Source organism: Chiroxiphia lanceolata, chromosome 2 (assembly GCF_009829145.1).
Source record: "Chiroxiphia lanceolata isolate bChiLan1 chromosome 2, bChiLan1.pri, whole genome shotgun sequence".
In the NCBI taxonomy this organism is placed as follows: domain Eukaryota; kingdom Metazoa; phylum Chordata; class Aves; order Passeriformes; family Pipridae; genus Chiroxiphia; species Chiroxiphia lanceolata.
The window spans coordinates 57,853,652-57,880,951 of record NC_045638.1 but is presented as its reverse complement, the minus strand read 5'-3'; the positions used below and the strand labels follow the sequence as shown (position 1 = coordinate 57,880,951).

Genomic DNA, 27,300 nt, shown 5'->3' with positions numbered 1-27,300 from the left:
ACCGCCTCCTCTTTTCCTTCTCCTCCACCTCCTCCGCCGCCTGACGAGGGGACGGGGGTGGCAGTCGCTGAGAGGAGGCAGCGGGGGGTCGGCGAGGCAGGAGACAGCCTGCGAGGCTCCGCCGGTCCGGGCTGCTTCTCGTCCTCTTTCTCCTGCGTGCAGAGCGCTGAGAACCGGCCATGGTGAAGGTGTCGTTCAACTCCGCGTTGGCGCAGAAGGAGGCTGCGAAGAAGGAGGAGGAGAACAGCCAGGTGCTGATCCTGCCGCCGGACAGCAAGGTGAAGGCGCCGGGGGGACCGAGGCGCCGGGGCCGGCCCGGCTGCTGTTGGTACCGGGCGCTCTGCTCCGCTCCGCGGGGCCGCCCGGGGAGGGGAGCGCGGCGGAGACCATGCTGCTCTTTGTACGCCCCTTGCCCGCGGCGGCGAACCGCGGGCGGGCCAGCGGGGAAAGCTGCGCTGCGGTGCCCCCCGCTCGGCTCGCGCTTCTAAAATGGCTGACAAGGAACGAGCTTTGCAGCTCCGCTTCTCCCGACTCTGGGGATCTCTGTGGTAGTTCGGGTTAAATTTTTCTTGTTGTTGTTGTTAGCTCCGACAGCGCATGGACCGCGGCCAACTCGGGGTTTAGGGCCGGCTGCCCCACGCTCGGCTGCCCGGCTGCCCGCCCGCACCCTCAGCCCCCTCGCTGTGCTCGGCTCGGCGATGAGAGCTGGTTTGTGTGGAGAAGGCGCATCGTGCCTGGTCTTACCACCGCGTGCGATCCCCCCTGGCCGCACGGCTCAGTCCGACGGGCTGCGAGCTTGCTCCCGGGCCCCAAATGCTTCGGAGCGAGGGAGCGCTTGGCCAGGGTGAAGTTGGGGGTTTGGCCGTGCTTGTGCCGCATCGTGTTCGCAGAGCCTAGTGGTTGTGCGATACCGAGAACTTCGCCTCGGAACTTGCGCTGGCTTAAATAAAGGAACAAAGAGCTGCCTCCCAACGCCCCAAAACAGCACCCAAACTCCAGGCGCTGCTTTCGCCTCCCCTCTGCAAACAGCAACAAAGCACAAAACAGCAGCGGCTTTTAAAGTTTTTGAAGTGGAAAAATGCCTAGAATATAAAGGGGTTTGGTTGCAGTTTTTATGCTCCGGTAATCAAAACTACTCCTTAATTAGGAGTAGTGTACTTTGCTTTAAGCTCTTTGAAAAGTGAATGAAAACTTAAAAAATGGCCAGTTGCACATTAACAGCATGTCTTGATGTTTTCATTTGCTTTCACAATTTGTTGTGCATCAGGCCTGTAAATTACCAGATTTGCTCTGCAAAAGCAACAGTGTTTATTAATTTCCTAAATCTTCATGATGAACTTCTGCCTAGGAAGACAATTTGTAGTATGAAGTTGTGCCCTCGTGCAGGTTTTTCTGTGATTTTGATGGGGCCAGGTCCTTCACCTGCAGAATCCGTTGCCATTTCAAGGCCAAGGGGAACCACCAAGGTGTTTCTAGTGACATCTTCCTGGTACAGCAAGTGGTTGAATTTCACACTTCTACTGAACATACTGCACTTACAAATAAAACTGACCAAAGTATTTAAGTGAGACTTAATAAAACAGTGTGCCACAACAGATCAGACAGTATTGTTACTCAAATTGCCTGCAATTATGGGAAATCTGTTAAGTGCTCCGTGTTTGTAGCAGGAGTGCCATTCTCAAGGAAGTCATGGCTTCCCCGAGCCCAGATTGAGCTGTAGAGTTCCTGACCCCAGGTTTGGTGGTCAGTTTAACACCAAGCACGTAAGGGAGAAACAAGCTACATGTTTCAGAACATGGGGTTTTCATACTATCTGGGAATCCAGACCTGCCCTGGATGATGTTTGTTTCCAGACAGCCTACCAAATTGGGCTTGTTTTTCCTACTGCTAAACAAACAAAATACATCTGGCTAATTGTACACTAGGGAACAAATCCGCCTGACCCTGTCCAGATACTGACAGAAGCATGTCATTTGAATATGATTTCCTTCATGCAGAGCTGTAAATTTTTGCAGCTGAGGATGAGGTACAGGATCTGCCTTAACTTTGCCCAGGTCTCAATACTGCTTTCCTTGCCTAGAAATGAGACTTGTAAACATTTATTAACCAGGTCAAGAGGTGGTCTGGTCTCACAGTAGCTACTTAAAAGTTCTTGTACTGTTGTCAGGGGATGAACATGCCTTAACAAAGCTTAAACCAGTCCTAAAATAGAATACTAGGAGTGGATGCTCAGCACAGATGAAAATTCGAAAAGCAGATGAATGCTCTAAGGGACATTGAGTCTTTGACATTCTCCTTGACACATTTCTGTCTTTTCTCTGCAGAACTGCAGACCCACACCTACCAGTTTGCAAAATTCTCTTGACTAAGGTTTTTTTTTAGATTATGTGTTTTGGAGCATAAATAAAAGTATATCTGAGTACAGTAGTGTCATCTGTAGTTCAGTAAAAAAGGCTGTGCAATCCATACAGGATTAACAATAGTGAAACAGATTATGTCATGTAGCTCTAGAGGTATATGGTTCTTCAACTCTGGTAGTTTATTCTCAGATCTTGGGGGGAAAAAAAAAGAACTGAGTGCCCTTGTAAAACTTGATACCTTTGAGGTAAGTGCAAGATACGCTCTTTGGACTTTGCCTTCTCTAATATAATTGCATTAGAAGCAGATCTTGCCTCTGCCGCTCCACAACTTCAGCTGCCTGTGCAGTTCTTTGAAGGAAAGGGGAAAAATAAACTGCATCTGACAGATGTATTATTCATATCACTTCATTGCTGGAAAAGTGAGGTTTGAAGGCAGTGTGGAAATGTGTATTGGAAGAGTGAATTCTAGTGGATTGAAAAAGTCACATCTCCAAAACAGCATATATGGGACATTTGTTTTTCCCTCTCCTACATTGTTTCTGTAGGAAAATAAATAGATTTGGATTGCAACTGTAAACATGAAAAATATAACAACATTTTGTGAAGCTTTCTTTTATGAAGAAAGTCCTTTGAGGCATTCTGGACTGAAGGAAAGGGAAAACCGTAAGAGTGGAAGAGGATCAGCAGAATTGTACATTCAGAGCTTTATTATCAAAAACTTACCAAAGATTTGAGCAAGAGATCTTAGTAAACCAGTTGATATTAGTGAAAACAGAAAAATGCTCTGAAATGTCCAGAAAATAAAAATTAATGGAAAGAGCTTTTGAGCTAGTTCTTTGACGGTCTCTTTCTGCTGCTTTTCCCAGCACCATGTCTTGATGACTGCAACTCTGCCATCACAGAATTACTCTTGAATACATAATCTTCCAAGGACTTATTAAAGAGTGCTTGCAGCCAAAATATGCTGATGAATGTGGCATAGAAATACTCTGATCTTGCCAAAATTTGCCCAGTAACCTCTGATGCAGATACTAATAGGAAATAAATTGGGGAAGGTAAGAGAAGAAGATGCAGGAAGAGTAGAGGATGTGTCATGCGAAAAACAGCTTAAAAAAAGCTTTTGCGGAAGGCAATGGTCTTATGCACTGGAGTATGTTACTTTAAGAGGCCTTTAAAAATCAAGAGTGCTAATCCTGTCTCTGCATAAATCATGAGTATTACATGGTGTGATGTGAAAACGTCTCCATACTTAATGTAGGCAGCCATTAAAACTCACTCACTGACGTTGGGATGGTAGTTCTATGCCACAGTTCTTGGCCAAAATACAGAATACTCTTAGTGAAGGTTCTCAGGCCACATTTAATTTTTCACTTTGTTCATTGTCTTTACAGTAGGGTATTTTATGACCCAGTTTCCCAACAAACAAACAATGTGTGGTATTTTAACATTTCTCCCTACAATAGATCTTTGGAGAGCCAAAGATGGTTCTGAGCATAGTTGAAATCTTCAGACATTTTGCAGAGTCCATTCAATAGATTAAGCCCTCCTCGAAGATCTTTGTGCCCTGGATAGCTCTCAGGCTGTTGCTCCCTTCTGTGTTTGGAGTAGGTGGCAACATTTTGAAACTGTATTTTTTCCTTGGGGCCTCAATGCAGTGCATCTTTACCGCATACAGCTTTGGGCAGGGAAGCTTCGGATTCACCCGTATGTACTGTAGCTGACCTTTGGATAACTCTATCTGCAGAGAGTTCGGTGTGAAAGTGTAATATTAAGAATTTTAAAAGCAGCAGCTTTTTGCATTTAATCCTTATGAGAACATTATTACTCCAACCTTTAAAATTAATATTTTTTTTCACTTTAGCTTAGTCTTTCCTGAAGCATACTAAAATAGGCATTTTTAACACGGAGTGAGGGGATCCACCTGGGAAGTACGTTGAGCAACTGATAAGCACTATTTTGCTATGCAGAAAACTCCTTAGATTTCATGTAATTGGTATTAGATGTTTCTGAAATAAGGATGTTAACTTTACAGTTTATATATAAGTACTATATAACATATTTATATGTTACAGATGTTAGTACACACACATAAATAAATAGTCATTTCCTTATTAGTTTGCTGTCAGAAGAGCAGTGGGATGTGTCTGTAGTTAAATGGTTAAGGGTTTTTTTGGTTTCTGTTTCTTTTTTCTTGGAGGAGCTTCCTTATTCCCTTTATAGGCTTCCTCTAGCCAAATTTTCTATAGGCCTTTCACCAGTCACCATTGAGGAAAGAGCAGTCTTTGTATTTTCATGTATTTTCTGTGATGCAACTAGGTCATTAAACTAATCAGCTTCTGCTATATGTCAGAGCATTGTGGATTATTTAAAGGAGGACCAGAAGTAAAAGATCCTAACAAACTGAATTATCTCCCCCTTCTCCTTCCAGGCGTTGCTAAGATTTTAATGGAAACCCATCAAACCAGAGATGAAAAAACCTTCCAGTTTCAGGCACAAGGATACCCAGGGTTCTGTTCCTTCATTTGACTTTATACATACCTGCAAACATAAATTCGGGTAAATTGAGTTTATTGAACAAAATTTGTGTTGTTAATGAGGAACTCTTCATAAGAAAAGAAGCCTCGTGGTTGATGTCATTGGCTGCATCCTTTTACATGGTGAATCTGTGCTACTGGTTAAGTAGTACGGCTTCCTGATAATAAGGTAACTGTGATCTTGAGATATTTGGCTCTTAGAACTATTCCTTAGAGGTTGCCAGCCATTGAGAGATACTAAAAACCAAGATTTTTAAAGGTTTGTGGTGCTCCTCTGACAATCTCTTGCTATTTTTAAGTGAGTTTTGGAATTTGGGATTAGAAGCTAAGAAGTTCAAAAAGTGATCTGGAAGAGCTTGTGCCATCCCCATCCCCCAGCAATGGAAATGAACCTGTAGGACAGAGGAGTTCTGTCAGTGCTCTGTATCTCACTTCCTTTTCTGTTTCTCATAACTTCCTGACCTGAATAACAAATACAAAGCCTTGGTTGGGAAATACAACCATTTCCCAGAAGAATGATATTTGATACTAGACCTTTGTGATAACTGCTGCATCAGTTATTTGTATCATTTGCGTTTTTGGCTGACTGAGCAGGAGCTGATGGCTGTACCTTACAGCTCCTGTGAATTCAGTGCAGGGATGACTATAGAGACAACACAAATACTTTATGCAGTTCTAAATAGTTTCTCTTTCCAGATTAACAAAGTTTTACTTGGCTGAGGCCCATTGCCCTAAAAATACATTTGGAGAACTTTTTTTCCCCTTAACATTGTCATGTGGAAAAGTCTGTAATTAGATGAAGCTTTATATATATAGTGCGATATTTAGAAAAACTACCCTGCACTGTAATGTTACAGTAAATGCCATAATTACTCCTCTTACGTTCACTTCTGTCTTTCTGTGTTGCAATACTCTTGTCTTTCTGATAAGCTCCAAGAAACTAGTTTGGATATTAACATTGTGTAGTAGTGTGAAGAATACCCCTTAAGTGGCTGTTGGAACCAAAGTTCTATTCAGTAGGAAAGCTCAAATTAAATTAGTTAATTTCTGAAGATGTGGGTCAAAATGAAATGCTGAGCTTTTCTGTGAAAAACATTTGAAAGAAAGTTTTCTTGGAATCAACAGTATTTTCAAGGGAAATGATTTAGACTCCTTCCATTATAATGAATATTTAATCCAAAATATGAACATCTATTTCAAGAAAAGTTTAATTTCAAAATATAATGTGTATATGTTGTTTTCCTGTTAAGTGTTTTAGTGAAACATTTGCAGTTGCCAGTGTAATCTAACAGTTTTGTTTTTACATACTCAAATTATATTTTTTGTTATTTGCATGGGTTTTTTCCCTTTTTTTTCTTATCAGCATTTTAATAAATGTTGATGCTAAAGGTCTTTTGGGGACAGTATGAGAGTGGTAAGCGTAGTTACCTCCAGTAATGTTTTCAGTTAATTCTTCTGCAGTTGCAGTTTTGGAATATTTGTTGGCATTATACGTATTTTCTATCCAGTAGCCACTAGCTACAGGCACCACTAGCTACAGGCACCAAATAGCTTACATACAAAGAAAATAGTCTTCTCTATGACTCTCAGGAAATATCTTCAAAAGCAAATACTGCATTTTTAAGTCCTAGTAATTTTAAATGTTCTCTATTCTGTGCTTCCAAAAACATTATGACATATTTAAAACATAACTACAGCTGGGATAAGTAATTATATGTTTTGTTAGCTGTTGCACAGATTCTTTTTTTTTCCCCCTGTTTTTTCTCTCCATCCCCCTTTATGCTGACAAAGGTTAGTATTATCTGCTTTTACTCTCCTGATCTGTATGTATAATACAACATTCATTTTCTTACTATTTATGTACTGCTTTTTATCCTCTGTGGAAATTACTTTGAATCTACAGATGAAAAGCATGCTAATTTATAAAACTCGCATATCTGTCCTAATTTTACAGATGTGGTAAACCAAAGGAATGAGATAATTAACGAGATTAAGCTCTGCAATGAAGTCAGAAATGGCTTTGTGGCAGACATGACGTGGCCTAAGTAGGGTTTGGACAACAATGGACATACAGAGAAATGTAGGTCCTTTCTGAGTGATCCAAGTGTCATCTACAAGCAAAATTCACAATCAAAAAATGGCAAAGTAATATTTGCCCAACAGTTATTATAGAGATGGTGGAAAAAATAAATTGATATCTTGTTTGTCCTTTCCATATAATAGTGTCAGTATGTGTATACAAATATTTTTATAAGATTTATATATTATTAAGTATGTGAGATATATATATATACACACAAAAATAAAACCCACAGGCATTTTAAGAGTAGAGTTCCTTGAATGCAAATCCTGGATTAATTTGTGGTTATCTTCTTCCTAGGGTTCAGCAAACAGCTGCTTTTGATGGCAGCTTTCTGCTCCTTTGAGGGTAGAATGAAACAGTGGAATGACTATGGAAAAAGAATATGCTGGGGAGATCATAACTGAGAGGAGTCTGTGATCTCTGGGGTGGATCTCATATAGCTGCTGAATCACCAAGGCCTATTTATTTATTTATTTATTTATTTTAAAGATAAAGTCTACATAAAAATAGAAAACCCTTGCACTTATGCATTTGAAAATGCAGTACCCTGTGCAGGGTGGGAGGCCAAACACAACCTTTTGAGATTGCTGCAGAGGGTGATGAGTTGTCTTGCCTAGAGTTTGAGTTTTGTGAAGTTCTCTTGGTGAGGTGTTTGAACAATGGCCAGGATCTGTGATTCTGCAGGGTGTGATGCAGCCAGGTGCTCAGCACTGGAGTGTATGCTCCACCTCAGGCTTTGAATAGTCTAATTGCAGTGAAGCCCTTTAGTTGGTTACAACAGTTTTTCCTAGAAAGAGGGCATAATTAAATATAAGCCTTTCAAGGTCAGCTCTTCTGTGCTGATACTCATAAGTGCTACAATTAAATGCTATTCTGTATTTGCATATAGAATGGTTTCCACTCAGAGAGCTCTGCTTGCCATACAGGTACTATGCATCTTAATTTACTAATATATGTATTAGCAGGGTATATTTGTTTGAAGATGGGGCTCCCATTCAGAAGAACACCAACAGGCTACAGTAATGGGCTGAACAAAATCTCTTGAGTTTCAGAAATAAGAAATGCAAATGCAGAGTCCTCTACCTGGAGCAGACTCTTTCTCTCCATCAGGACAGGCAGGGGACCACCTGGCTGGGAAGCTTGAGAAAGACCCAGGGCTTCTGGTGGACCATCAGCTGGGCACAAGTCATTGGCATCTTTGAAGGCTGAAAGCTTTCTGATCCAAAGAAGACAGTCACAAACTGGTGCAAGTCCAGAAGGGGCCACCATGATGGTCAGAGGGTCGAGCGTATGCCCTGTGAGGAGTGGCTAAGGGAATGGGGCTTGTTCAACCTGGAGATGAAACTGCTGCAGGGGGGATGTCACAGCAGCCTCCCAACACCTGGGGAGGTGACTGAAAAAACAGTGGTCGTATAATTGAAAAAGGAGAGCCTCTAACTGATATAAGCAAAATATTTTTCAGTCTGAGGAGAACTGAATGCTTCTGAGGAGGTTACCCACAGAAACTTTGAAGTGTCAGCCTAGGAGGTTTTCAGATCTTGGCTGGACAAGAGCTCTGAGCAACCTGCACGGGCTTCAGAGTCCACCCTCCTTTAGAGGAAGAGGCTGGACTACGAACCTCACAAGTGGTTTCTGTGATGCTGGATTCTGCTTTTAAGAGAAACTGAGACACAGCATTTGTAACTTGCTTGAGATGACATACCATCTGTGGCTGAACTGGGAATAGAGTTATTAAATTCTGAGGCTCAGTGGCGCATATGTGCATGCTAATGAGATCTCTTGGGTGAAAGAGCCAATGCCGCTTGGGAAAATAGCCTTGAGAGAAATCTAGGTTAAATCCACATGGTGTTCTATCATACTGATGTCTGAGATTCAGGCAGTTGTAGGAAAAAAGCAGAGAAATTTCAGATAAAAGAAGTGAGAAGGATAAGGAAGAGACAGGAACTAGAACAATCAAGGTCAAAGAGATAATTTTGTATTGATCCATTTTAAGTGCAATAGGAGCCTTCTAAGTTCCTGTTTTCAAACATTGATTAATTCAGGATAAAGATGAGAGCAATACTGCATTAAAGTTATAGATTGATTTAGTGTAGTTTTTATAAGAAAAGGAGAATGTAAGTCAGTTGTAAGTCGAAGAATGCAAGTGGGGAAAGGGTTGGATTTTGCGATGTTTAAAAATGAAGTGTTTTTCAGAATTGGGCAGTTTAATGAAATGCTGTGTTTGACATGCTGTAACCGTAAAGAGTGTAGTGATTTTGTTTTCTGAAAGCAAAATGCATTCTGAAAAATGTCCCATATGACCTCTTTGGTTTGAGGATTTTGTTTAAAATAAATAAACATCCCTCAGGCAGCTCTTGCCAGATATGTGTGCAAGCTTTCACCTGCATGCTTTGGTGTATGACTTGCAAACTTGCACCAGAACTCTTCTCTTTTTTTAAAATACTTGAGAAAAATAGGTATTGAATGCAGAACAAATTTCCAGCATCCTAGTTAATGAAAATGTATAGATAAATTCAGCAACATTATTATATCATATAAATAAACGTGACTTCCACCATCTCTTCATTAGCCAAGCTTATGAAAACTCTTTATATTCAGTATGGGGCAGTGGCAATTGTGGATTTCTCTTACTGTCAGTGGCACAAGAATTTTTGTGTTCAGCATCCAGGCACTTAAAGACAAGACGTTTTCCAAATGTAGGTTTTGTTGAAGTTTCATATGGGGGTGGGGAAATGGCAGAAGAATGATAAAACCCCAAAGCAAAGAAAATTAAGTATATGGGGAGCTTTATTGCTTGTCTAGCACAGATACAGCAGTCCTGGAGGGTATTTTTTCTTTAATGAAGCCAATTGTTAAGGTTGTTTATTAATCCTTACCCTGTATGGTGTGAGTGTTACTTAAAAACTGGAGATGTGTGTCACAGAATGGCTGGCATTGGAAGTGGCCTCTGGAGGTCACCTGCCCACCCCCCCACCCCCACCCCCCAGCAGGGCCACTTGGAGCTGGTTGCTTGGGACTATCTCCGGTCCCATCGGCTTCTGAATATCTCCAAGGATGAAGACTCCACAAACTCCCTGGGTGAGTGTGGTAACATTTGAGCATTTGTGTAACACTCAGTGTTGTGTGTGAGCATTTGGTAACACTCACAGTAAAAAAAGTGTTTCCTCATGTTCAGAACGAGTGTAAGGGGGTATTAAAATCCTGTTGTACTAATCTCTGTACAGAAAAAAAAGAGGGCAGTCCTGGCCCCTGTGCATTTATAGTAAAGAGGCACAGGAGTGCTGGCTGGTGCGGCAGGTCAAAGTACAGAGCACTTCTGTGGCCACAGCCCAGCTCCTCTTCACCAGAGCATAGCACACTGATGTGGTGAATGGTTTATCTTGTGGCAGTGATGAAGGGAGGAAAGGGAAACAAGGTGTGCCCAGTTACTCAGCACATGGCAGAGACTGGAGAACTCTGCTTTGGGGTGGGGAAAGATACAGGGGGCATAGACACAGGACAAGGAGGAAGTTATAGGAAGACTTGAAACCACTAGGTTTGGTGGCAAGAGAAGGAAGTTGGTGGATCTTGGAACTGGACAGAGAAGAGGAACAATCTAGGGGAACACAGTTTGAAGAAAACAGTAAAATACAGTGTGTGTGGTTGGTTGTACGGTCATTGTAGACAGCCTGGTTCAAGGATGTAGCCAAAAGCTGTGCATGTGCATGAAGAAAGTCCTTGCCTGGTCTACAGGGACAGAACTTTCAGGCCATTTAAGTGTGTCTGGGCATGTCACACACACTCTACCTTCCTTCCCCTCCCCCTGCCACTTTCTAGTTTGTGTAAGAGCAAAGCTAACAATAACTACTCTTAGCGCTACTCCAAAGTTTAACCAAAGCAGCAGTATAAATAGTTACAGGTTTCTTCCTTCTTTACCCATCCTCTTTAGTTGTTGGCTGCCATCAAGTTTTGCAGTCTCTTTTCTCAGAAATGAAGGCAGTGTTTAGGTAAATCAGGATAACTCAGTTGCAGGATTACTCTTCAGGACACATTTCTTTGGTTGTCCCTCTATCACATGGCTGTGGGTGAACTGCTGATTCATGTCCTTTACATTCACTTTACAGTTGTAATTTTCCTTTACTTCCTGCAGAGAAATTGAACTCTTCATTTTCCACCATGTTTCTCTCTAGTTTTATTTCCTGCTCCCCTTCTCTTGCCTGCATTCTGATTTTTGTTCTCCCTTCACCTCTGTCTTTCCCAATACATGCAGCTGCAGCTCCGTTCTAACCCATCAGTGCTGATTCCCCTTCTAAGATGATTTTGAGCTGGCTGCTGCTTATACTAATGTTTTTATTCTGTTATAGTTATGATGTTTGAACCATGAAATGAGTCATTTGACAGACACCTCATTTTTCATAAACTCCCCCCATCATTTGATGAAAGGTAGCATACAAGTTATATGAAAATGACCTTAAGACTTTGAACTTGGTAAAGCTCTTGGAATGTACTTTCTTCTCACTTCTGGATATTCTAGTGCTGTAATACAGATTTTGTATTTACAATATTATTTCAAAGACAATATACAGATACTAGAAATACAGGAAGAGGTTAATAGTATGAACTGCCTAATAGGTAATTCTAATTAATATCCTTGGTTTTTCAGGCTACGTGACTACAGCAAACAGCAGTAGAACTAAGGTCTGGTTTTCATGCTATTCTTCAGACAGAGAGCCTTTGGCCAGATGGACAAGTCCCTGTCCATTGTGACAGAAGAGGAACTGGCAGTGCTGCCACAGAAGGGTTGCAGTGTTCAGATCTCAACTGCACGTAAACAAGCATAGCTTGTTTGCCAGATAAGCGAGAAATCTCTGAACCATCTATTGTATATAGAGTGGGTTTTTCCAAATGGCAAGTTAAAAGATCATTATACTTAAAATTTAAATTTGATTTTATTAGTAAGCATAAAATTACTGCTTGAGAGGCGGATCACTGCTATGGCCTTCCAGATTTGCGGCATCTGCCAAGTGAGGAGTCTTGCAAAAGCCCGCCTTAATTTCCCATCTGCAACAAGTAATAAATAGAATACCAGGCTTAGAGCAGTCTTCAGGCAGGAATGCCATCGAAGGAATGCAGAGCTCTTCCATAGTTAAGTTCATTTTAAATGGACTGTCTTTTCTACAGATGTCAGATTTACAAGTCGGGAGGCAAGCCTGACCAACAGCACTCAGTTTATACAGCCATTGGGCAATATTTTCTTTCAAGACTTTCATTAAAAAACACTTTTAGGGAGTCATCATTAACTTCCCTTTTCCTGTTCCACTAATTAAAGCTGCAGTTGGTCAATATTTGGCTTTAGGAAGCTCAGTCCGTTCCACTGTATTCTGTCAATCCATGTGAGCTAAGTGGCACACAAAGGACCTCAAAAGAAAACTGAACAGCTTCCAGGCAGTTTTACCCACATTAATTGTAAGCTTTTATATGTGTGTTTATATATATATATATATATAAAAAAGGTGTTATTCTCACATGCATAATTATGAACATTTTGTGTATTATGCTGTAGCCAGCATAATCACTATGTAATAGTGATACTCTGCATATGTTTTCTCTGTGGATCAAAGACTGTGTGTTGGTTCTCAAAGACATTTCCCCCTCACAAAATTATTTTTATTGCTATCGTATCTATTTTTAAATTTGGGACATTATCTTTTGCATAGCTGTTCAGCAATCATACAGTATTCTGGACTTCCCACAGCATATTATCCATCATATCTGGTTTAGGTGGATTCTTACCTAACTGATTCATAATTGGTTTTTTTGTCATATCATTGATGTGTCCTTAATTTCTGCCAAGGAACAAGGTCTGATAATCTCACTCATTTTAATATGAACTAGACATATGCCTTGTAAGTTTTTAGACTGCTTTACTTTTATAATGTTAAAACAATTATATTCCACTATGTAGAAAAAGCCACAAGGGGAAAATCTAAGTAATTACCAAGTCTAATTATTCATATTTGTGGCTCAGTGTTGGTGCTTCTTAGAATAAATTTGTCATACTACCCCAAACATGAATTTGGTCATTCTGAAATTCAGAATTTATTTAAAAAAGAAAAAAGTAGCATTAAAATTGAACTGCAAAGATCAAGAGCATATATGGCCAGTAGCCATTAATAACTGCTAATGTTTGCACGTTTAAGGGGGGTATTAACTTTTTTTTCTTTTAACTTACTGCAGAACACTTAATGCTAATTATCTTAAAGATGTTCTTGTGAAGAACTCTCTATAGTTGAATAGTGCTTTGGTAAATAGTTTATGGTATCATCTGTCCATCTGCAAAGTGTTTAATGGTTTCAACAACAAGGCAGAGCAGCTTGACATTACCTACTGTGGTCATTGATGAAGGGATCTGTACTGAAAACTGCAGTAACTTCCTTGTGAGAAGACTCTAGATATGAATCTTGCTAGTCTCAGATAATATAGAATTTAATACTTCTGATTTTCTATCTGCAGGAAAATTGTTCCGGCAGAGCTTGAAGCTACTGAGTTTGGGAAGTTCTGAACCATTTAATTCTAACACTGTAGTATTTAGTGATCAAGTGGCAGAGAGATGCTTCTGTTTCATGTCTCGTCCATGGGAAATAGGCTAATCAAATGTTTTCCAATTAGAACAATCAGCTCATCAAGGGAAACAAGCCAGTTTTGGGCTTGCATCCAGTTTCTCCTAAGGCATTTTGCATCAGAAAAGATGAGTTCTGTGGCATCATCTTAAGACTGAGGATTCAGGAGGGAGCTGAAAGTACACAGGGTAGGGATGAAGCAGAAGAGGGGAAAGAAAAGGACCATAACAGTAATGATTAATTATTGCTGCTTACAAAAGTAGTGAGGCATATTTTTAGAGGTCAGTCTTCACCTCAAGTACATGAGGCTTTCTTTTGTCAGATACCTCTGTCAGTGGAAAACTGGCCTAGAAAAAAATTAGCCAGTGAGGCTGCAATGTCACATTGTGCTCTATGACAGTTGTAACCATGTGGGGAGAAGTGCTAATTCAGCACTGTCCCTCTTACTGGGAATCTGCTTTCACTTAATGTGTTTTCTTTCAGAACATGAGTTACCTGGAAGGACAGTGAGCATCCATTGCTCTTTGTTCTCTTGCAGTGCAGAGCATCAGATTTATATAGCAAGGGAAAAATTATTCTTTTGGGTCAATACAGCCCAAACTAAGCTGTCATGGCAACAATACAAAAGCTTAGAGAGCTTAGCCACGGTGCAGCTACTAATATGAGTATAATTTAGCTTCAGTAGGTTATTTATAATATTTTAATTTAAGCTGGTCTTAAACTGCTTGATAATATACTTAGTTTTCAGATTAGGAAATCAATCCTATGTTCTCTTTCAGTAGCATAAAATGTTTTCAGTGTTGTCATTTTCAGGTTTTCTCTGTAATGAGGTACTGTGCTCTTATGCATTCTCCTAAGCAAGAGCCTAAACTGGGCTTGAACTCTTGTTCTGAATTCCATGGGCTGTTTTCAGTAGGCTGGAGACAAATCAGTGCAATAGGCAACTACAAATACAAAATAGATTGACGTGCCACCACTAGGGATTCTTTCAGAAATAATAGTGATAACATTTAGCTGCTGGTAAAGGATAAGAGAGTTGTATTAAACCTGTTGTTTACACCTGTCATCTTATATATCAAAGCAAAATTATTTACATTGGAATACTGATAAGCTTGTCCTTCAGATTTCTTCTGGCATGGTGAAATGTAAAAGTTACCTTGTTTTTCCGATTATTTTTGGCCTCTGTAAAATTAATCTAGCATTAATCCCAATTTCCAGGTAAATGCTCACACTGTGTGTGCCTTCTGCACCATTTCCCAAATGCATGTTTGTTAGTGTTTCTGAACTTATAAAATAATGTAAAAATGGAAAAGGCAGTTATTCCGCTAGTGGATAATTCTGCTTGGAGAGAAAAAAGGTGTGTGGGATAAAAGCAGTACTGAGAAAGAATAAAGATAATCTTTATACTCAGTTTTAGGGAATATTTTGACATTGTATCCCACAGTCAGTTTGCTATCCCTTTTTCTGACATTAACTTACAATGGTTTAAATGACAGCTATTTTAAAAAGTTTCAATGGAGTGTCCTTTAAACTTTGAAGTATCTAGGGAAATAGTTACCTAATGATACAGGGCAACATAAAAATCCTTGATTTACCTGGTTTAGATTTATAATTGAGATGATTTATAGAAGAATCCACAGTGACTCTCAACCTGACCTGAGAGTTAATTAGATTAGCGTGGGTATTATGTCCTGTTCTCAGTCTTTGCAAACAACCAGGTTAAAAATCAGGCAGCTAGAAATCCTGTAATTTTTACACTGAATTCCTTAAATAATTAGTAATGTAAAACCTATAAAGAGTTGTTACTTGTCTTTACATTCTGCCTTTTCAGTCAACAGCAAATGTTTTCTTGCCAATCTCACTTTGTCTTGTAATGTATCCCAGAAATGTTGGTTGGAAGTGGCCTCTGGAAGTCATCTGCTCCAGCCTCCCTTTAGAAACAGGATGGTTGCCAAAGCAAGATTAGCCATGGCTTTCTCTGGTTGAGTCTTGAAAACCTCCAGAGATGGAGATTTCACAATCTGATTTACTGCAGTAGTTAGCAACGTAACGTAAAACAAAATCTGTGAAATATCTTCAGTTTGACTCTAAATATTTCTTAATCATATTTTGGCAGCCATTGCCTGGCAAAGAAGCTGCATTGCCACTTTGGTATGAAAGATAATTGCAGTGTACTGTAAAGGTGGGTTTCACATCACTTAGTTTTAGCTGCATATGAATTAGGTACCTAATTTGTTAACCAAGGAATTTCCCTCTATAATCATTGAAAAGAAGTGAGTACCTCCCACTTCTTCCTCTCTAGGATAGCTGGGATGAATCATTCTTAGGAAGTGCCACCTTCTCCCACCATTTACAGGAAGGGTCCTCTCTCCGTTTGGTGTCCTCAGATAAGGGGAATTACTTCCTAACTGGACCAAGACAGCATGAGGACTACACTCACAACTTTGTTCAAGTGGGAAATCATCCAAATTAGCAAATACTGCAAAAAACCCAAAACCATGAGGCAGAACGCTGACTAACAACCATAGCTATCAAAGCCTTCTCAAGCTCATACTCTTCCTCAGTTTTCTGGTTTGATGTTTTTTATTCATTCAGTCATAATGATTTTGCCCTGATCATCATTCTATGCTATTGTTTTTTGGTTGCAAAGATGTAATGAATTTCTTTGTATTTACTTGAATTCAGATATTTTCCCAGGATTATCATGGCTTGGAACAGGGTGAATCAAAGTTGGATTTTATTTTTTTTTTCTTTTTTTCTTTGGGTGTGAGTTATGCAGACACTTGGAGGAGAAAAGAACATTGAAATGTGGCTGATAGAGGAAAGATTTTGCAAGCAGCAGTTTATTGCTCAGGATGCCTGTGGGGACTGCATGGTTATGCAAACTAGTGCCCCAAAGGGAAAACGTCCTGTCATTCCTTTAGTATTACACAAACAGAAGATAGAGGCATGGCAAATGCTGTCTTAGAGCAGAAAGCTTCTTTAACAACAGCTTACAAAGCATGTTTTTTTCATTCCCATTTTTACCATTCTGCCAGCCGAGCTGTGGTAAAGCCTCTTTTGACCTGATGGAACAACATAGGAAAGGATGTATTCTGCTGCTCTTATTGCTTTTGATATTTTGTTGGTTCTTCCGGTTAATTTAAATTGCATATACTGAGGTAAAAAGGAATCTGACCTTTCTGAATTGACTTCCTCACTCTGCTGTTGTTGCGCAGAGGTTGCCTGAGAATGGATATTTTTCTGTCTGCAGTCTGTGAAACAGCTGGCTCACTGTGTGTTATTAGGTAACTGGGGAGATTTTGTTTTATTTTTCTCTTTAGTCTGCTGATTTAGTCACAATAGCATTAAAAGTGACTGATAGTACAAGTTTTACTAAACCTCAACTCAAATAGACCTGTTTTAAACTTTGCCAAATACAGTAAATTTCCAAACAATTTTGATAAAGTGCATACAGCCTTTTCTGGGAGATACAGTGTTTGTACTCGCTGGGCCTGAAGCATCTGCTCTCATACGTGTCTTGGGAACAATGTGTTGAAGGTCCCTCTCTGATACCTTGCAGGACCCTGAGGATGCTGTGCCTGTTGGGCAGAGGAGGGCCTGGTGCTGGTGCATGTGCTTTGGATTGGCCTTTATGCTGGCTGGTGTGATCCTGGGTGGTGCCTATCTGTACAAATATTTTGCATTCCAGGTAAGTCACATACTTGTAATGAGAGGGTTGTGTTTTCCTCTGTGGAAAGTGGAGTGACAGACTGTTTTTCTGCATTACATTTAGAAGAGGAGCAGCAGACTAACCAAAGGAACAAAATCTTTTTCTCTTTCCAAAACTTCAGCTTTTCTAAAGGCCACGGATAAGGCCTGCTCTGAAGTTACCAATCAGCAGAGGAGGGCGGAAGTGAAGCTGACAAATAAAAGGGAGCAGCATTTTTGAAAACCTTACTTTGCAGAGAAAAGATTGTATCTAAATAGGACTTGGGTTTGTGAACCCCAGTGGTGTCCCAGATTTTCATCTGCTCTCGTTCCTCTTTTGCAGTGCCAAATGTTGGAGGTGGTTTAACCCCTTGAAAGCCTTTGTTTGATCCCAGGTTTCCTAACACATGTGGTACTGCTAATACACAGGAAAGGGACTGCTTGTCAAAGCAATACAGTGGCTCTCCTCTTTCCTAGCCTTCACAGGGAAAAAAAATATGGGCCCTGCAGGGGACTTGGGAAAATCGCAGGCAGCGTGGTTAAACATGCTCTGTCAAGTTGAATCCACACTGACAAGATTAGATCTCTAACAAAATGCATTTTCCGTCTTCTAACAAATGGCACTGCTGCAAGAGGAGCCCTGTGAAGGCAGTGGTGCCAGGGAAATGGAGCATTTACCTAAAACATGGGAGATCTGAGTTAAACTGTCTCCCTTGCAGGCAGTTGCCAGTGGGCAGTGCTGAATGTGCTGGGCTGTTGCCCAAGTGGTGCGAGCACACCCTCCCTGCCTCAGAAACTGCTGGGGTTGCAAGATCAGAAAGGGAGACTGTAAGCAAAACATGAATCCCTCTAGCCCACTGGTAGTGCACATAAGACAGAAATTCTTGTTCTTGTCCCTAATACCAGGATGGTTGTTTTTTCCCCATTTTAGTAGCTGCTGTCTGGAAGGCAAAGTGATTAAACTTGAGAAATTCTAGCTGAATCTGCAGTTTGTAGTGTCTTTGGCTATCACATTAACCAAATTTACAGAGGAGCAGTGGCGTTGCAAATGATGCCTAAACAGCATAGTGTATCTTGGTGGATTAAGAAGCTGAGTAGCTGAAGGTGTGCTGCATTTCTAATGCACTGGGCTGCTCCACCTTTCACACGCCAGTAAGATGAAATTGAAAGTGCTGTTTAATTCAAACCTGTGGTACTTGTCTGTGAGTCAGATCTGGGTTGAAGGAAGCACTCAGGAATTGAGCTAACATTGCACTGAAGACATGTTTTTAATGCAAAACTTTAAATTGATGGCATGTGTGTATGCATAAGTTGCATATTTCTAAAACTATCTGGCCTATAATTTTGGTATATGACTTCCTCTCTGACTCAGGACTTTATGGTACACTTCTCTTAGACAACTTGCCATGTGTACTGTGACAGAAAGACACAAATTGGTTGCTTTAATTTCTTTTTATTACCGTTTTGTCTTTTAAAATTGTTAAAAAATTATTTTGGAAACTGACTTCCAAAACTTTTGAAATCTTGTAGAACTAAGCAACTTCACAGTATAATTGAGATTGGAAGAAAAGTCTTGAAGTAATCTGGTTCAACCCTCTGCTGCAAACAGGACCAAATTTAGAGTTAGACTTGCTTTTTAAAGGTGATTTGGATGACCAGTTTTAAATTGTACAGTTAGATCATAATTTAATAATAGGGATGTATATGTAGGAACTTTGTTGTCTTTCTAAAAACACATGTAAGACTAGATTTTAAGAACCTGCTTATGGGATCCTGTTTTCCTTGAATTCAAGGGAAGAACTCCCTTTGGGTTGAGTACAATCAAAGTTTCAGCCATGGTCCCATTGTAGATAGCAACTGGCTCCTACTTTGGTGTACGAATTAAATTAAAAGGAAAAAATTTTATTTACTCCAACAAGTTTTTTTTCTCCGCAGTACTTTGAATATCTTAATTTTAATCTTCTAGGTTACTGATGCTTTTGTTGCTGGGTTGTTAACTATTTTTAGCAGGGTGATGTGTATTTCTGCGGAATAAAGTACATTGAAGATGGCTTAAGTTTACCTGAGGCTGGGGCAGAGGCTCAGCGTGCTCACTACCACACAATTGAGCAAAATATTCAGATCCTGGAGGAAGAAGATGTTGAGTTTATCAGTGTGCCAGTCCCTGAATTTGCTGATAGTGATCCTGCTGATATAGTCCATGACTTCCACCGGGTAAGAAATATTTCTGAAGAAGTTTAAAGCATTTAAAACTTGAAAAATGTTGCCCCTCAGTCATCCTGATAAAGGTACTCCCTAATTATTGTAGTTGGGGAAAATGAAGGGTGGAGGAGGCAGCAGAAATATTTTGATCAGCAGTAGGCTGCAAGCAATTATTAACTGGGCATACAAAGTACAGCATTATTCAGTCATCATGAGGTAGTATCTAAACCATCATTTGTTTTTAGAATGGGAAAAGTCTTAGACCTATTTCCTTTCTTAGTATGAGGAAGTAAAGAGAATATACTTCTTGCTTGGCAAAGTTCACTGGGCCAGAATTTGACCAACTGCTGTGGTTCCGAGGGAAGTTTGGAACGGGCTGTCATAGCTTTGAGGTCAGCTTGCAGGGGCTGATTACATCTCATGTCATGAGGTGTGTTCAAGCACCCCCAGAGGTGCTCTCTTAGCATGGCTCAAAACCCCAAAGCAGCAGCAGAAAGGGAAGGAAATGACAAGTTGACCGACCGTGGAAGAGGGCTCATTTTCCAGATGCCATAGGAAGCCTAGCCAAAGTTTAATTTCTTTGTGCACCACAGGCAACTATGATTCCTAGAGGCACTGAACTAGAGTATCAAAGCACTTTTAGCTGTTTCTTCCTTTTTTGAAGAAATAACTTTGATTGATGGGAATCATGGTAATAAGTTTTTGTTAAGATAGTTGACAGGCCTACAGCTCTTAGTATTAACAGCAGCTGTGAAACAAGTAGAAGCCCTCCTTTTCTGTATCCACATGACTGGAGCTGATACATGGCAATGAAATGTACACCTGGTTTTCAGGAAGCTAAATTTCTGTGAACATTTGAAGACTTTGCTGAACAGCTTTTTTAGCAAGGCTGAAAAAGAAGAATAGGGAAATGTCCTATTTTTTTTTTAATGCAAACTTCCGAGTTTAAAGTTTTTCAGGCAAAACAAGTGCTATCTATCAAATATTCATAACCAGATTTAGAGGAAAACATTGCTTGCTTGAGCTATGTAATTAAAAGTATTTCTGAATATATTTAGGGAGCATCTGTTAAGAGTTAGCACAAAGACTCTAAAGAGGGAAAACTGGAAAATAAAAAAAGCAGCATCCAAGAAGTGAATAAGAACAACATAATACTAGAAATTTACTTTTTGATTCCATAAGATAAAGGCCTTGCTGTTATGGTCATTTGCCATAGGTACAACACTTGCTTCCATGTAATGAGATTAGTTGCACCTATGATTGCTGTCCTGTACTATTTTGACTGTTGGGCTCTTGGTGCTCAGTATTTTATATACATCCCCAGCCTCAGAGCTTTCAGCAGCTAGAGATAATGTCTTCTTTAGCAAGAACAGGTGCAGTGAAACACAGCTCAGTGAACAGAGCTACAGGATTCATCAGGATAATTCCCTCAGCTTTTTATCAAATAATGGCAAAAATTGCAGTTCAGGTACTGTATAAAGTTAATAATTCATTAATCCATCAAGTCAGTTGTATTTTTGAAAATAAAAGGACTTTTGATACATTATCTGTAATGGTATTTTTTTCTTTCTGTGTTTTGTTCACACCGGCACCTTTAGACTATAACAAACTATAAAAGCAGGGAGATTGGAGCAAGGCTTTTGCCCTCTTTGCACTAACAATAAATAAATACTGTACTTATTTCTGTAATAGTTCAGATACACTTTTGTAGTTTCATTGCTGTAGTGCATTTGAGCTACTCATCGCCTGCTGCCTTGCTCAAATCCCTGTTGTAGATACAAACTCTCATCAAGGCTGTCTTATAATTATGCATTTACCTACTCTCAGATTGGAGTTGTTGGACAGACTTTATAATTTGATAATTATAATTTGAAGAACTGCATGAGACAATAATATTTCAACAAGATCTGTATGTCAGTATTTTGATATTCTTGTTATTTTGATTAAAATAAATATTTCTCAACAGAGACTCACTGCCTATCTTGACCTTAGCCTGGATAAGTGCTATGTGATTCCTCTGAACACTTCAGTTGTTATGCCACCAAAAAATTTCCTGGAGCTGCTCATCAATATCAAGGTATAGTTATAAGTATAAGTTAGTAATATAAGTAATTTGTTCTTAAGACAGGAAAAAAGTAGATGTTTTCCTTTTTATTTTTTCCTTCTTCAGAACTCTGACATTTACACAAGGCGCATATGTTAGAAAGTTAACTGATCACTAGAGATCTTTGCAAAGAGAAAAAGAGTCTATAACCTACTTAGTTAATGATCTACAATCATGAAGGAATTATTAATTCAGAGGAAGGCAAACAAATGTGATTTTACTTTTTGATGCTGTAAATTTGGCTGACAAAATTGTGTAAGTGTGGTATACCTGGATTATTTGATAGTAATCTGTGTATTTTTTAATTTACAATCTGTTGTGACTAAAATTTCTACAGCGTATGTAATGTGCTGGACTAAGACTGGTTAGGTGAGAAGAATGAAGCAGATGACTGGGAAGTCCTTTTAACATGGGCCTTGTTTAAAGAACTGGTCCCTAGGATTGGTCCCTACTTTGATCCAGTGGCTTGAGGGTGAGGTACGTGAGGCATGTTGGATCTCCTGTGTATGCGCAGGGAAATTGGATGTGGCACTTAGGTGTGATGGAAATTCATGAGACTTCCAGCAGCCTTAAGATGGATCTTCCTGTTTGCAGGAAGGTTTTGTAGGAGTGCTCAGGATGTGGGTTGTATGACTAGCAAAGCTAGTCTAAACAAGAGGCCATATTCCTGGTTCTGTGAGCACCAGACCTTCAGAACAAGATTTGTTGTCCTTAAAAACAAAGACCATGGAAAAGACTGAGATGCCACAATTCCTGAACAACCAAACATGAGTTTTCAGTATAACGTTGTGGAAGCTCCTAAACACTTCCCGGCAGGGTTTGATAATTGAACACTACTGCTGGACTTACAGTGCTGCCGCTGCTGCCTTACTTGTCACCATCAAAGGGACACACTGTTCTGTTAGTCGTGGTAACAGGGTGAAACGTAATGGCCTGTGAAATTAGAGAGGCCAAAGCAGATAATCTAATGGGGTTTCTTACTAACTTAATATGAATTTTTCTTTGTTTTTTTTTTTAACTTTTACGTATGTATGCTTTTAATGCAAATTTAAATAGTATTTGCCTTGGTTTTGAGCCTTCTGGTTTCTTCACAGAACAGCAAAACAGTTCAGATGGGGAAGAGAGCTGATTAACTTGTGTCTTAAGATTTGGGGAGAGTGTTTTAAATTTTATTTTACTGGGCTTTTTAAATTTAGAACTGTTACATCATCTTTGGGTTTGCATCTTTCAAAAAAGGCTTTGGAATTAGGACTCCAGGAACCATTTTAGCCGTTTCTGAGTAGTTTGTATATATAAATAAATTCCATGTGAAAAATTACTTCACAAGTAAGTCCTCTGCTGCTTTTTTGCTGCCTATTTTGAGATTGGCTATTTAACTACACTTTCATTTCCTGTATGTAAGGATGATGTGGTGTCTGTAGAACTCAGTGACCCCGTATTTTTTTTTACTTTCTCTTAGTTTCCTAGTTTGTCTTTAGTACCAAATCAAATATGCTTGGTTTACAAGGCATCATGCATTTAACTGAAAATCTGTGCAAAAGCAAACTGTTTTGATCAGTGTCCCCAACAATGAGTGCCCTAATTTTATGAGACATCTGTTTAATTCTCATTGTATTAACAAAAAGCTGTGGGCATTAGATGTCGCAGAAAATCAGGCTAAGTGTTTTGTAACTGAAATTTGGGAAACTACGCTGCCGATGCACAAAGTGAGCAAAACCTGTCCTGCAGTGACACTGGTTACACCAGGAAAAAATGTATGAAATTGATGTGCTAGTTTCATTAAAATGAGCTGTGACTACATGCAGAGGGCATTTTATGAAAATGGAGGTTCTCTGGGCTGGTTTGTTTTTTAAGAAAAGCTGTAATTTTAGCTTTGAGAGCCACGTTTCTATATATTGATGCAGTTTGCTTGAATGTGCAGACATGAAAGGCCTGCTTTCTTTGGGAAACGAGGCTGAAACCCAGGTATATTTGCTCATCCACCTTGTTCCTGAGTTGTTGAGCCAACTGGCTAATTTTAACTGTACACGACGCACAGGATGTCTCAAAGATGACGATATTTGCGGCTGTGCTGGATCCCAGTGCTGGGTAATTGCTTCTGCGGTAGCTGGGCAGAGGAGATTCCTGCACTGAGCTTCCTCTCCTCCTGGTTTGGGACATGGCTGGAGGAGTCCTGTGATGTGGAGGGCATGAGCCCAGGAGTGTCCCTTCAAGCTGTCCCCCAAGTCTTCAGCACTGCTGCCCACTCTGTCAGTGCCCTGTGCTGCTGCTTTGCTCTGGAGCTCCCTTAGGGCTCTCTCCTGAAATTCGAGGGACCAGGAGTTAAGATAGAGGAGTTTACAGTGATTTAATTATTAAAAAATAATGAGTGGGATAATTTGGGGGAATGACATTTTCTAAGCTCTTATTTAAAGAAAAAAAATTGCTCTTGTTTTCCTCAATGTGTGCTGAAGAAAATATTTGTCATTTAAAGTGAATTTTATGCAGTCCTTTATTTACTGAGGAGAATAGCATTTAATCATGTTCTCAACATGTCGCTGGGGCTGACACGATATTCTTGTTTTGCAATGGAAATTTCAAGTTGTTTATTGTCAATAAAACACAGAGCCATCTTTTGCCACAGAAGCTGAATATGTTTTCACAATAAGCAATCATTCTATTTTTAGAAAGCAAGGAACACCTTCTCTAGTGCTATAAATTAGAACCACTCTAACAGGATTTCCTAAATGAAATAATATTTTTAAAATTTGATGATTAGTTACCAGTGGTAGTATTAAGAAATTGGCTGGTAGCTAAGTCTGTGCATCTTCAGCAGTGTACAGTGAGCTGTGCACAGAGCAGGATTCCTCCATCATTTCATCTGATGCAAAATAACACTGAAGGGATTAGAAAAGGCTTGAGAAGCCTTTGCGTGTCGTCATGGCTCTTCCCTTTTTTAGTGTATTGCCATGAAACACCTGATGTATCACCATGGCTTTCTAATACCTTTCCAAATAAACGATTGTGGGAGTCACCGTCATAACTTACGTGGCTAGATGGTCTCATCTAGGGTTTGGCTTGAGAATTGTGACCCATGCTATGAATAAGTTCAAGGCTTCCCAACCCCATGGACTGCAGCTGGAGTACACCGCAGCTGGGCTGCTTCGTCAGCAAGAGTCTCTCCGTGTAGATCATGCTTCTGCCAGCTCCTACCTAAGAGTCATTCCCACTGAGGTCTATTGGGCCATTACTAATTAACTGAAAACTTTGGATGACAAGTGCAGGACTGATCTGTGACAATAGGCACACCTGGAAAAAAACCTGCCGAAGGCTGATGTCACTGTGTCAGGAGGGCGGTGGATGTATGCATCAATGGAAGTTTTGTGACTTTTTTGAATATAATCATTATGTATTTCTGTAGTGTAGTGAAGCTTGCACATTTGGAATAAAATTGCATGGGTAATAGGTCTTTTGAAAGAATTCAAAGAAGGTATGTCACAGCCATGTTAAAGAAAAATATTACAAAGTGTTTCTTGTGTACTTAGACCATGAAGAGATGGATTTTGACAGAGCTGTTATATTTTTGTTTAACAGGCTGGAACATACTTGCCTCAGTCCTATTTGATTCATGAACAGATGATCGTTACTGATCGCATAGAAAATGTGGATCAGCTGGGATTCTTTATTTACCGCCTCTGCCGTGGCAAGGAAACCTATAAACTACAGCGCAAAGAAACCATGAAAGGTAAGTGTTCCTCCCGCAGTCTTGTGTGTTGGCAAAATGTTCAGTGATGTTTGACTTCAGTAAGTAGGCTTGATTTTGTTGAAAGGAGTGACTCTAATTAAAGCAAGGATTGCTTATTTCAGTAATTGCTATGTGGGACTAAGTACAGCTGATATTTTCTTGTGTAGGTATGGAAATAAGTCACTTCACTGCGCAAAAGTGCTCAAGGCTCCAGTGAGCCAGGAGTGCCAAAATGTATGTGTGCACACGGGCTTGTTTTCTGGAGTTCAGCCTTTCATTCATACTCTTCTTTAATCTTGTTTCTTGACCCACCCCCACCCAAAATCAAAGAAAGACCCTCTAGTATGTGAGAAGCTATAGCCTTGTAGTCCAAGTACAGAATTGCAGGGTTTTCCTGTCATTAAAAATTGTTCCACGGTTTCCTGTTTGCACCAGCGAAATGTGAATAAGAGTTATCTTCACAGGAAAATTGTAGTGGTTGGTACTTCTTCATGGAAAATGTTTGAAAAACATTATTTGGAAGAGTCTAAACAAACTATTAAATATTGCCTTAAAATTTGCATTTAAATGTTACTCAGATTTGCTTTTTGGTTGTTTTTTCTGCTATTTGATTGTTTGGGGTTTTCTTGGTTGCTCTTGTTGTTAGTGTGTGGTGGGCAAGTGTACACCAAAGCAGTTTGATTGCTTTAGTCATATTGTTGGACCTGACTGCTTGGTAAAACAAGGAGAAGAAATATATTTTATGAAAACAATTTAGAAAAACATTTCAAAATGAAAAACTCTTCATAGCAAAAGCTCAGTATGTTTATTCTGTAGTAATAAATGATGAGCATAGGTTGACAGTGAGCATTGGTTTGGCTAAAATTTAGTTAAATTCTTTGTACAATTCCAAGATAATGTTTAAATACTACAAGTCCACTCTTTTTTGCCTATAGCTGTTTATTCCTTTGCTGTTCCCTCTCTCACATTCCCACAAGCATTTTTACAGATGCACAGAGAGGGAGATTGGGAACTGATCTGAGTTAAAAACTAACCAGGGTAGGATTTGGGCAGGTTGAGTATTCCAGTTTGGTTCACCACACCTTCAAGATTGTTGCCTGCTTATTGATTCTCTGCATCTGAATGTGTACCTGTGTGTGTTTCTCTGAGGGGTGGGTTGAAAGGGGGTAGTTCGGTTTCTGGTGACATCTTATCATAGCAAATGTTAAACCATTATATCTCTGATGTACCTCACCCCCTCTTCTGTTTACCCTCTGTTGTTCTTTACTAATACAACAGGAATTCAGAAGCGTGAAGCCGCCAATTGCCGAAAGATTCGACACTTTGAGAACAGGTTTGCTATGGAAACGCTCATCTGTGAACAGTAATGAGGAATATTACTGTTACAGAAGACTTAAAAAATTACAGTATGACCCCACCCTTTGTATTGTGTGCAGTGATTATTTTTTAAAATCTTCTTTTATGTAAGTAGTGGACCGGGCTTTCTTGCTGAACACCTTCCATACTTTTCATCTCATGATACATGTAAAATCAATATGTTTTAGTTTTTTCCTTATTTTCAGGTGTGGTGTTCTTATATTTGAATAGCAATTGTATAAAGACTTAGTTGCTAGTACATTTCACGTGATGAATCTTGAATACTAGGAAGAGGAGGAAGTCTTTGAAATATCCACCAGTTTTTAAACAAGTAAAATTGAAAAGAATTATTAATGTACAAATGGACTGCAAGAGCTACTTCTAACTGTAATATTACCTGCTATATAGTTTGTTACAGCATATAGACAAATCTGTATTTGACTCTCCCTAACCAAGTGCAATTTGTTTTGGTTTTAAAATATTGTCATATTTACCTTTTTAGGTTGATTTCTGACTTGATGTTTTGAAATGGCAAGTGTTTGCTGTAACAATCTTTTAGAAAATTAAGAAGTAACTTATGTTACTAACTTGTATATAATCCATGTATGTGCAATGGAAAATAAACCTTATAAACCTGTTTGTCTAAAA

At 39.6% G+C, this 27,300-nt stretch overlaps 1 protein-coding gene across 1 annotated transcript; it reads left to right on the top strand.

The window, feature by feature from the left end:
* Positions 1-27,300, top strand: ITM2B (integral membrane protein 2B). The gene is made up of 6 exons (XM_032679077.1): positions 1-278; positions 17,139-17,267; positions 19,274-19,480; positions 21,435-21,545; positions 25,146-25,296; positions 26,575-27,300. The coding sequence occupies exons 1-6, from the start codon at positions 180-182 to the stop codon at positions 26,661-26,663; spliced, it is 786 nt and encodes a 261-aa protein (XP_032534968.1). The 5' UTR covers positions 1-179; the 3' UTR covers positions 26,664-27,300.